The sequence below is a fragment of the Nyctereutes procyonoides genome, unplaced genomic scaffold (assembly GCF_905146905.1).
Source record: "Nyctereutes procyonoides isolate TBG_1078 unplaced genomic scaffold, NYPRO_anot_genome, whole genome shotgun sequence".
Classification (NCBI taxonomy): domain Eukaryota; kingdom Metazoa; phylum Chordata; class Mammalia; order Carnivora; family Canidae; genus Nyctereutes; species Nyctereutes procyonoides.
Genome location: NW_026575139.1, coordinates 46,406,922 through 46,419,362, shown reverse-complemented (window position 1 = coordinate 46,419,362; position 12,441 = coordinate 46,406,922). Strand labels below are relative to the sequence as shown.

At 37.3% G+C, this 12,441-nt stretch overlaps 1 protein-coding gene and 1 non-coding gene across 3 annotated transcripts in view; both read right to left on the bottom strand.

The window, feature by feature from the left end:
• Positions 1–2,536: 2,536 nt before the first annotated feature.
• Positions 2,537–12,441, bottom strand: part of POLE2 (DNA polymerase epsilon 2, accessory subunit) — a 31,590-nt gene continuing 21,685 nt past the window's right edge. The window contains exons 14-19 of one of the 2 annotated variants that reach the window (XM_055304537.1): positions 11,642–11,701; positions 11,477–11,554; positions 9,712–9,820; positions 8,493–8,669; positions 6,348–6,415; positions 2,537–2,625 (exon numbers count right to left, since the gene is read on the bottom strand). In XM_055304537.1, the coding sequence (XP_055160512.1) occupies positions 2,607–2,625; positions 6,348–6,415; positions 8,493–8,669; positions 9,712–9,820; positions 11,477–11,554; positions 11,642–11,701 (511 nt within the window). In that variant the 3' untranslated portion in view covers positions 2,537–2,606. The remainder of the gene's footprint in view (positions 2,626–6,347; positions 6,416–8,492; positions 8,670–9,711; positions 9,821–11,476; positions 11,555–11,641; positions 11,702–12,441) is intronic. The other variant, XM_055304538.1, reaches the window with a different exon arrangement.
• LOC129496457 (U1 spliceosomal RNA) lies at positions 5,656–5,821 on the bottom strand. The gene has a single exon (XR_008661751.1). It is a non-coding gene; the product is annotated as a U1 spliceosomal RNA (small nuclear RNA).

The following is a 12,441-nucleotide window of genomic DNA, read 5'->3' as shown; positions in this document are numbered from 1 at the left end:
AGCGGTTTAGCGCCACCTGCAGCCCAGGGAGTGATCCTGGAGACCCAGGATGGAGTCCCACGTCAGGCTCCCTGCATGGTGTCTCTGCCTCTCTCTCTGTGTGTCTCTATGAATGAATGAATGAATGAATGAATGAATGAATGAATGAATGAATGAATAAATAAAGCATTAGAGCAGTGGTTTACAACCTCAGTCCAAACCTGACCCTCTGTTTTATTCAGAAGACGGGTCTAAAAATGAAGCCCCAAGTATCAAGAACAATAAAAGTGGAGCCTTACTGGTTGCATATCAAGGGTGGCCTACACAGAAAACACATGAATGTGCACAGGGTCAGTATAGAAACATTCTGAGGTTCCTGGGGTGGCTAAGTGGTTGAGCGTCTGCCTTTGGCTCAGGTCATGATCCTGGGGTCCCCAGACTGAGTCTCACATGGACTCCCTGCAGGGAGCCTGCTTCTCCCTCTGCCTAAGTCTCTGCCTCTCTCTCTGTGTCTCTCTCATGAATAAATTTAAATTAAAAAAAAAAACAAAGAATCGAAACATTCCGTTTTAATCTTATCTGTCTGCTCTGAGCATTCCCTACCATTAGAAGAGGACATAGAACATTACACAACAGATTTCGGTGAATGATTGGGACTCAACTCCTCTTACTTAATAGGTATATTTTATAGAACGAAAGATTGAGTTCCTGTGCTTATAAGGCAGAGAAATCAATTTTCGTGGGCACAGTCCAGACTGTAATCATGTCTTCATTAGTACAGATTGTGATTTAAATCATCACTAAATGAAAAGTTAGGATGCTTTACCTCAAATTCAGATTTCTCCAAAATGGTCACCTAGGCTGGGCTTCCCACATGACTGACTGCAACTGGCTGAAGCAGAACAGCAGGCCCGTGGGTACACCTGTGTTCCAGTCTGCCCTTTCGTGCACCTGTGGGTTCCAGTCTGCACTTCCTGTGGTTTCCCCATATGAGACCAAGTACTGGTTTTCTCACAGTAGAGAAATCTGACCCATGCCTGTCTCCTTGTGTGATCCACCTGGACCCTGTTGTAAGGTGCACCTTCATGACAGTGCCTCATACTCAGATTTCTGGCAGTGAGGTCAGCCATGCTACAGCTGATTAAGCACCAAGTCAAGGAACACACCACCTCCCTGATTTTCCCCAAAACAGAAGTGCAGGATACCCTCCCAGTGCTGCTCCTCTGCTGCCCCATCTTTCAGACTTCTGCTTTTCATTTCCGGACGATGCAGATTCCCACTCGGTTCTAGTTCCTGTCTTAGTCTAACACTTATTGCCTGGTCCTGGGAACTTACCTGCTTGTAGTTGACTGCCTTGCTTCATTTTCACTTCACCTTGCTAAGTCTTAAATGCACCCTGTCTTTCTAGCCACTAAATATAAAAAGATCTAAAAAAGCTCATCTTGAGAAACAAATCATTGAGGGGAACACTTTGTATCAATTTCCATTTATAACTTCCTACCCGTCATCTTTCATATTTAGCTGTGGTTCTCATAACTGGGCCAACAACCTTGAAATGTTTATTTCACTACCACTTTCTAGGCCCAGATTGTAAATTTTCCAAGCAACATAGCTTTTGAACTTATGCCTTGATTTCATCTTTAACTGTTTCTAGGCTATTCTTGAAATTAAAGCTCAGTCTTGCTCTTGCAACATCAGAACTAATGTTCTCCCCAAATTTTCCATCTTCAAACCACTTCTCAAATTACCACTTCACCCTTAACTACTAATTCACTTATCACTACATTCAGATTAAATTCCATTGAGAAATCTTCCCTTCAATATGTCATTTTTATTTCTTATCAGTCTCTCTTCCCCCAAAAAGCTAATTTCCTTTCAAAGACATGTCTTCCAATCCAGGCTCTTTGTAATAATAAGATTACTCCTACATTTGAAACATTCTTTGTACCCCTAACAACTTCTGTCTGTCATTCAGTTTCATTTCTAGGCTATTACTACAATGCTGTAAACTAAAAGACAAGTAAGGGGATGGTATTAAGTAATCATATCCAAATAGCAAAACATAGTGCTTCAAAATAAACTGTCTACTAAATGTAAAATCAATGGGGACTCTGTGTTCTTAAATCTCCAGTCCCAAAAGATAATTATGAAATGATTAGCTTAGTAATATCCTGACACAAAGGTTTTCACTATCACTAGAATAAATTCTGTGACTTGAAATTTAAACAGTTTGAAAATTGCTGAATTAGGATTCTTATGGTGATAAAAATCTAAGTCAGACTAAAATAAGGATTCAGAAAATCTTAAATACTTGTATTTTTCTTAAAATGAATATTAACATATGGCTAATCTAGAAATAATGAAACTTCAGTTTTTAAACATAAATGTATAATCAGAATTAGAAATTCATGCATACTTTCTATTAAGACAATGCAGAAAATATTTTTGCTGTAAAACTTTGTAGTGTACCATGTTTATTATAACTTAATACCAAAATTTCATAAAATACAGATTTAAGAGCATTCTAGAGTTTATCATACTTTTATTGGAACTTCTCAAAATCACATAAATATAAAATTAATTAGAAACTGATGAATTTTCTTTCTTCAGATACTCTAATAAGAATCTCAAAAACCTTGAAGTTTGCTGAAAATAGAAATTCATAAAATTAAATCTATTGGAAACCTAAGTTATTGTACATTTCTAAGTACTTAGTTTTAGTTAATTTTAAAAATAGGTCATTACGTGCATACTGTTCCAAATTCAAAAGGGGACAGGGTGAAAAATAAGCCAGTCTCACACTCTATTTCTGTTCCTGGAAGCTATTATTTTTCCTTATAAAGACAATCTAATCATCTCTAAGCATGTACTGGGGCGGGGGGCGCGGCGGTATATTATTTAAAAACACATACATAAGTGGTAGAATACAATGAACACTATTCTATATCTTTTTTCAATTAATAATAAATATATTTATAATTTTTAAAACTAATCCTTTCCTTTATGGCTTTGAAATTTAAATATACTCGAAAAGTTCTGAGTAAGTACACACATTTAAATGGGTACCCACTTATTTTTTTAAAAAGATTTATTTATTTTAGAGTTTGGGAAGACAGAGGGAGAGGGCAAGTCCCAAGAGACACCACCCAGAGCTCCCCCGCCCCCGTAGAGCTTAATCTCATAACCATGAGATCGTGACCTGAGCCCAAACCAAGAGTCAGATGCTCAGCCAACTGTGCAACCCAGGCACCCCTAAATAGGTACCCATTTAAACTGTTTATTTTGCTATTATACAAACTACAATAAAAATACCTGTACCTTTTATGCATAAGCCCAAGTTACTTGTAGGATAAATTCCTGTAAGTGGAATTGCTGGCATATCCAGTCTAGGTCTTAAGAAATCCTGTCAAGTTGTCCACCATAAAGGTTTTTACCACATTTTATTCTGACCAACTATGTGTGAAAATGGGTATTTCTCCACTACATCACCAATACTGTGTTTTAAAATAAACAACTCTATGAGAGTCCCTGCTGAAACAGGGCTAGGCTTATCCACTTTGACTATGTTTTTGTGATTAACACTACAATGTGATTTCACAAATAGTCTACCACAAGATTTCTTCTTTGAAGAAATTACACAGCAGTAGGACCAAACAATTCTAATAAATCTTGAAATTGTTTCCTATTCTCTCAAAAAGAAACTTACATCAATCTGTTTGATCAAGCACTAAAAGATTCCTTCATTTATCACTACTAAATTATAGTTTGGAAATCATGTGAAGGCTTTTCAGCATCTGAGTCTATACAAGATAAAGGAATTTATCTTTTAATTTCAGCTATTCTTGTAATTCCAGCTATTTCAACTCCATGAATGGTGAGCATCAACTCAGGTCAAGGGCTATACTAGAAGCTTTTAAGGAAGATGGGTACACACATGACTTCTAATATAATAATGTTGGGAACGATCATAAAGTTCTGTAAAAAGTGCTTAGAACACAAACAATTGTGTATAGGAATCAGGCAATATTACCCGAAATGTAACTGAAGTGTCTTGTGTATCATAATTAATAAATCAGTTAATATCCTATTGTGGTTTACTTATTTATATCCCAGCTCATTTTATTTTATTTTTATTTTTTAAAGATTTTGTTTTTTCATTTGACAGAGTAAGAGAACACAAGCAGGGGAAGCTGCAGAGGGAGTGGTAGAAGCAGGCTCCCTGCTGAGCAGGGAGCCCAATGCAGAGCTCAATCCCAAGACCCTGGGATCACGACCAGAGCTGAAGACAGACACTCAACCTACAGAGCCACCCAGGCACCCCGTATCCCAGCTCATTTTTTAAAAAGAATATAAAATGATTTGCAGAGACAGATGTAATAAAGATAAAAGCAAGGAAATTCAAGTAATGGGAAAATATAGTTCAGAAAATAAAGATGAAGCCAGGGATGTACCCAACATTTATGCTAGTAATTCCTCTGCAGCTATAGAGGTGGGAGGCACATTTAGTTGTGCTTCCTAGCAGCTAGAGCAAAGGGAGTTTATTAGAGGATTCACAGTCTCCCTGAAGATAAAGAGTTGCTTGGGATAGATACAGAATCCTCTTGTCCTGAGACCTGCTAAAAGTTCCCAGTATTGGTTTTCCTAGCAGAGTAAGTTTCATATCAAATTGCAGTTCAGTAAGTCATTCTAAAGGTGGTTAAAATATGTTCCAGGCAGACAGCCCTCAGTAATCCTGGGGTCACAAAATCAAACACCCTCAGGGGCATCCAGGTGACAACAGGGAGCTGTGAAACGAGATGAGTGCTTGCTCTTACCTAAGGGCATTCCAAATCAATTTTGGTTTTATAGGATTCAGTGTGGGCTAGGTATAGTCCAACACTTTTGGGGCTTATAGAAAGGACTAGAATATCCGCAACCTTAATGAGGTTCTGGTCTGGTTATATTTATTCCAAAAACAGTAAGTATAGAGTATAGTAAGAATCAAATATATGTCAAATGAGTGAATCCAAGATGAAAATTTACCGTATCATAAAGTAAATGGACTTAAAATACTCCATGAGTATTGAGCAGCAAGAACAATGTGTAATTGTTACTTCAAGAACTATCTAAGGGCGCCTGGGTGACTCAGGTGTGTTTTCGGCTCAGGTCATGATCTCAGGATTCTGGGATTGAGCTCCGAGTCCCGCTCCAGGCTCAGCCAGCAATCTGCCTGAGGGTTCTCCCTCTCCTTCCCTCTGCCCCTCCCACTGCATGCAGGTGTGCTTTCTCTCTTCTCTTTTAAATAAATCAAAGAAACTGTTTTTCATGGTTTCAGGGTTAGGAAGCAAATGTATTTTTCCTTCTCAATTTTATACTTTAAGCATTATTTGAAATTTTCGTCATGTACTTGCATTCATTTTTATTTGAATGAGTATGTTAATTACCAAAAAATAAAGACCACTGGGCTGTGTGTTCAAGATTAATTCTCTGACAAGAACCTGGAAGGCATTTATTTGGCCACTTGTTCTTATCTGAAGGTGGGAGCTTTTTCAAAATATAATTAAGAAATCATATGTTAGAATGCCTGAATCCAAGAGAAATAGTGTCAATAATGCATATTCCTGGGCCCTACAACTATCTAGAGAGTCATCTGATATGTCTGGAATGAGATCCTGGAATTTAATATTACCCCCACCCCAGGGGAGAGCACAAACACAGACCCTCACTACCATAAATTATGCAGCTAGATTTCCCACATTTGGGGGAATCGCAGGGATCAGCATGTATGGAGTGCAATGGATAAGCCTTGCTCTGGGAAAACCCACTTTCGTGACCATGGTATCTCCCCTGCCAGGGTAAGTGAGAAACTTAACATTTTTAACTAGCATCCTAGAGAATTCTGATGAGGATGGTCTATAGATCACCCTTTGAAAACCGCTAATCCCCAGGTAATTATTCTTTTTTCCCAAGATAACACCCCAACCCCCCCATCATCAGTACACTAACACCCTGCCCTGCCTGCACACACTTCTTTGCTACCAATTTAAGGCAGACTGCCTATATTTTGAGAATCAAATACATGGAAGGTGGGGCTGACCTCTCAGAATAACAATGTTATCAGGAGTCAGCCTATAAAAGAACTAGCCCACTTCCATGGCTGGTCTGAGGTAACCCTCAGAAAACAGTTCTTAATCTTTTTTATCACAAATGTGCCATCAAGTACATACAATTCTATATCCCACAGCATGACCAGAAGTTCAGCCTAAATCATTTCCAATGGACCACTACTGACATTTTTAAAAACCTCAACAAACCTACAGGGCACCTGATTTTCAGCCATACAACGCCAAAAGACAGCTCCTCCTTGCTGATTCCGGGGGTACACTTACCTATCTTCTACTGTCTTGTTGGACGGATAAAAAACTTTGAATGAAAATCCACTTCTTGGAAAAGAGCCCTTTGGGGAAAAAAATACCTGTAAGTGAATACTCAACTTTTATTTTTAAAATTCCTATTTTTAAGATCAAATTCCTTGGTCATGACTTAAAAATAAATGTATAAAGGTGTGACTATAATGAGATGGATTTTTTTTCCCTCATCTTTATAGAGAGAAAGTGTTACTATAAAGTGTCTCCACTTGAAGCAAAAGTCTTTCAAGTTGACTAGACAGTCACACTAACAGATCTAACTGGAAATGCTTAAGAGTAGCTCTACTCAGTGTATGAATAAACAGTACTGTGCTATGCTACATATGCACGTAAGACACTTGAACATCATGTTCAAGAAAGATTTCCTTCCCTTCTCTCCAGTGAAAAGCTATGTTGATGGCCCTCTGAGGTGCCCCCAAAGCAACTGAACAGTAGCCATGCAGTGGTCAGTCTACTACTAAACTCTAGGGCAGAGACGGTCTTTTCCTTTCAGTCTCTGTATCCCTGGCACTAATTCAATGTCTGGCCCATTGCAGGCATTCATTAGTGTAAGTAACAAGATGAGATGAAGAGGGGTGCCTGGGTGGCTCAGTCAGTTGGGCATCAGACTCTTGATTTTGGACTGGGCAGTGATCTCATGGGGGATTGGACCCTACATCAAGCTTCGTGCTAGTGGGGAATCTGCTTGAAGATTCTCTCCCTCTGCCTCTTCCCCTCATCATGTTCTCTCTCTTCCTCTCTTTCAAATAAATAAATCTTAAAAAAAAAAAAAAATGAAGGGATGAAACAATGTGAAAAGCAAGTTTTGGGCTTGCCCAAAAGGTATAAATAAAGTATAAAAAGATATGATGATGGTGTAGGAGGTGGTGCTTTACTAGCCCACAAAAAAGTAGAAAAATTGAGAAAGATGTTATCAAAAAAAGCATGAACTGTGAAACGCCCAAAGAGTTAAGTTTAAATAAAGAGGGATGCCTGGGTGACTCAGCAGTTGAGCGCCTGCCTTTGGCTCAGGGCGTGATCCTGGAGTCCCAAGATCGAGTCCCACATCCCTGCTTCTATCTCTGCCTATGTCTCTGCCTCTCTCTCTCTCATGAGTAAATAAATAAAATCTTTTCAAAAATTTTTAAATAAAGAAATGGCCTTATTGTGAAAGAATCTTGGAAAGTGAATAAAGATTCTAAAGAAATCAGGCCACACATTTCAAACCGTGAAACCAAATCCAATGACTGTGCTCATCCTTTGAGCAGTTCTCAACCACAGAAAATTTTGTCCCCCAGGGGACATTCAACAAATATCCTAAGACATTTTTGATTGTTACAACTGGGGGCTGCTACTGGAATCTAGTGGGTAGCCAAAGATGCTGCAAAACACCCTACAATGCACAGGATAGTGCACCATGACAAAAAATTATTTGGTTAAAAATGTCAGTAGTTCCACTGTTGAAAAACCCTGTCTTAGAGGAAGTTCAACAAAATAAATGAGTATCTGAGGAAAGCAGTAACCAGTAGTAAGTCATGATGTTTCTAGAAATGACCTACATGAAACAAAAACAGTATTAAGGTCTAAAATACACAAGAATCAAGGAAGCATAGATTAAAAATCACTAATGAAGATATTTTGTTTCACATCAACAGTGTTTATGCAGCAATATTTCCTAAACTTGAAAAGGCAATCATACTTCTGTTTAAGAAATTGTGTCCTGGTAAGAACTTCCACACTCATTGGGTTTAGATTTCTAGAACTTGTATGAATTTCCAAAACTCAAAATCATTCCACAAAGGACACTAATATATTTAAAGAGAATGAAATAGAAATTCTGAAAGCAATTCCCAGAAAGGAATCCCAAGGCAGTTACTTTAAAGGGGAAAATACTTATTTGGATTTATGAGCTTTGGTGTATTTTTTTTTTAAGTCACATTACTTTACAGTCACATGCTATCTTGAAAGTTGAAGAACTGTGTGTACCAAATTGATTCAATGTTTTATCAAATAGTATATTTTTATACAACAGTAATTTTACTAAATATATATATATATTAAATTTAAAGAAATAACACTCTAATCTTGACAAACTATGACTATATAATATATAAACTATATTCTTACAGGGTTTATGCAGAGGCATTCTGTATTGGTCAGAGTGAAAGGATCATATTTGTCTGCGATGACAAGGAGATCAGGTACCGGGTACACTCTCAAAGCATAGTCATACGCCCAGTACACTGGGCTGACATAAAGGGGTAGAGGAGTCAGGTGTCCTTGGGATAAGATAGTCTTTACAAACTACAAAAGAATGATAGAAAACAACCTTCAGTTTATTTGTAAAAATTAAAATTGCTAACAAATAATTTAAATGAAATATCAAGTGCCAAAAGGATTCAGAAAATTTAAGAAACAGTTAGGAGGACTTTGAATCACAGAGCTTTGGGAAACATTGATATGAAATGAAATAAGGGGCACCTGGATGGCTCAGTTGGTTAAGTGTCTGCCTTCGGCTCAGGACATGATCTCAGGGTCTTGGGATCAAGCCCCTCATCAGGCTCCCTGTCTGCTGCTGCTTCTCCCTCTGCCCTCCCCACTGCTCACTCTCTTTCTCTCAAATAAATAAATACAATCTATTAAAAAAAAAAAGCAATAAAATGAACCATCCTGTACTTTAAGGAAAATCTGTAAGTTTTCATTTAGTATCATATATCATAAAGCTACTCCCCTAAATGGTCATATTGGAACAACTGTACTTACAGCTGTATAATAAACTCAGTTACTAATTCTGTTCACCCAAAAATAATTCCATAGTTTGAGTAATGCCAAAAATAGATATGTAGCCTACATAAACTTTAAATATTAAAAATACTAAAAATGCTCTGTATGATCTACTTCCACATTTCCCAAGGTGGTACATGAAGGTACAATAAAGCCAGGGATTGATAGGTTTGTATCAGGGAACCTTGAAGCTACAAGATAAAGACTACACATCCTCCTAATGTGGACATATCATATAAAATAATGAATGTTAGGAACATAAATATTTTTTAAAATAAATATATATTTTGAAGTATAATATAAGATTTATGAGTTTTAAAAGCAAAATAGGAAGCTTCAAAGAAATTTCCTGTTCATTCTAGGTTTTCCCCTGCCCAATAGGGTATACTTCAGTGAGAAAGTTGAGAAACACTCAGTAACAAAAATTAACTTACTGACAAAAATATGTTCAAGTTATTTTGAACCATAAATAAATATAAAAGGGCAAATTATCAAGTGGCTTAAAACATTTTTATATAATGCAACACTTAAGATAGTTTAATGAGGAAGACTCTTAACTTACATGATTAGGAATATCCAAATTGCTACTAGGAAAGCGGACACAGTTTCTGCACATTTTATTCACTAAGTCCTCACGAAAGACAATAATTTCTTGTGTGCAATACTGAATTCTGAAATGAGAACAGTAGCTGAATTTGACTTCCTCAGGAAAAAAATAAGAGATAGTTTAAAAGGTTAAAATGTTTTACAATACAAAGCCATTCCCACTTCCCATTGTTTACCACAACAAAAATGCAGCTAGAGTCTATCTACTAATCCATTCATTTGACAGTAATTTATTAAGTTCCCCATATGTGTCTGGCACTGTTCTATGGATGAATGAACAAAACAAAAACACCCCACTCCTCATGCAGTTCATATTCTAAGGATAGGGTAGGGCAGTCAGAGAAAGTAAACAATAAACACAATAACTATGTAAGCAGACTGGAAGATGGTTAAGTGTATGGGGAAAAGAAAAACAGGCTATTAGGGATCATTTGTGAGAAGAGAAGGGCCAGAAGGCTAGAATATTAAATAGAGTAATCAAAACAGGTAGAGCTGATAATGGAGTCTGCCTTGAGCACAGACTTGAAGGGGGTTAAGAGAGTTAGTCAAGCAGATATGCAAAGGAAGAACACCATGCAGGCAGAGAGCACAGGTACTGCAGAGGCCCCAAGATGGAGCATGTCTGGCATGATTGAGGAACAGAAAAGAGACTGCAATGACTGGAATGAATGAGAAAGAAAGATCAGACAGGGAATAGAAGGCTAGATCATCCAGGGCCCTGACTACCACTGTAAGGCTGTGAGCTGTTACTGAATGGCACAAAGGGGATCTCATCTTTCAGAATCAGTAAGAAGGATGTGATATGCCTTTGTGTCAAAGGATTGCTCTGACACATCATTAAGACCAGACTACAGGGCAGCTCGGGTGGCTCAGCGGTTTAGCGCTGCCTTCAGCCCAAGGCCTGATCCTGGAGACCTAGGATCGAGTCCCACGTTGGGCTCCCTGTGTGGAGCCTGCTTCTCCCTTGCCTGTGTCTCTGCCTCTCTCTCTGTGTGTGTATCTCTCATGAATAAATAAATAAAATCTTAAAAAAAAAAAAAAAGACCAGACTACAGAAGGAGGGCAGGGGTAGAAGCTTGAGACCATCTAGGAGGCTGTTACAGTAATCCCGGCGAGAGAAGATGGTAGAGGGTCACAGAGGAGAGATTGTGAAGGGCAGCCAGATTCTGCATATATTTTGAAGCCTTCCTTCAAATTTTTGAAGGACTTCCTGAAAAACAACATGTGAGAGAAACCCAAAAGTTTTTGATCTAAGTGACTGGAAGGATAACGGTGGCATGAACTCTGACAAGGAAAGGTACAGAACAGGTTGGGAGCTGACAGGCAATACACAGATGGTACTTAAAGCCTTGGGAGTGGATAGGTCACCAAGGAGTGAATATGGGCACAAAAGAGAGGAGAACCAAGGACTAGTGTACAGCCTATGATGACAGTGAGCAGCACATGCAGTAAATGCATCATCTTTTCACTTTTCCATTGCAACTTTTCTTAAAGGATGTGTAATGATTCTCAATTTTTAAATCTCCACCTGGTTTTCAGCTTCTCAATTCATTATTAGTGAATTAAATAGTGTTAAAATATTTGTAAAGTTTTAAGAAACCTAAAATAGAAATTTTCTCTTTATATTTATCTCACAATCATCAAAGTTCAGATACAGTTTCAGAATCAAGTTAATTTTGAAATAAAAGGGAAAAAAGTGTAATACAAAATGGTAATATTACCTGCAAGGATTAGTAGTAAAAACTGAAAATGGTACTCTTTGTCTGAATTCATTAGTGATGCTTTCAGCAAGTGGTGGCCTAAAAAAACAATTTATGTAGTACAGAATATATTTTTGAATCATATAAAATTTTTTTTACTGTTAGAAAAATCTAAACAAAATTTACCTTGGTAAGATAGAACCAAATCCAGGATCCTCTGGTCCAGGTATAAATACAAAACGACTACTGTAGCAAAATTTAACATAATTCATTAAAAAAAATTATTGCAACACTATCCAATAGATTAAAAGTTACTGCCTTCAGTGAATTTTAAATATTGTTTTAAATTTCATGCATTTTAATAAATTAATTACTACAAATCTCCAGATTAATATAGTCCAACAGCCCTTTCTACAGTGGGGAAATGTCTGTATCTGCACTGTTCAATTACTGGGTGCTTGAACTAGTGTGAGTGAATTTTAAATTATATTTAACTTTAAACAATTTAACTTTAAATTTAAAGAGACACATATGGCCAGTGAGTATCATGTTGCAAAGTGCAGCTCTAGATACTTAGAGTTATGTCACCAAAAATTCAAAATATAGTTGAAAGTATTGCTCTTCCTTTTAATATTTTCACCATAAATCTCTAGTACAGTGTAACATAAATTATCATGATGTGAGGATAATTTTATCTCTTAGCATACTAATTTTCTCAAAATTTTTTCCATTTATTTATTAATAATCATGGATACTAAACTTACAACTTATTTTTTATTAAAAAAACTGTAAAAAATATAGCAGTAGTTGGGGCACCTCAGTGGCTCAGTCAGTTAAGCGTCTGCCTTTGGCTCAGGTCATGATCCCAGGGTCCTGGGATGGAGCCCTCCTGCTTCTCCCTCTCCCTGCCACTCCCCCTTCTTATGCTCTTTCTCTCTGTTAAATAAATACATAAAATCTTTAAAAATATATATATATAGCAATAG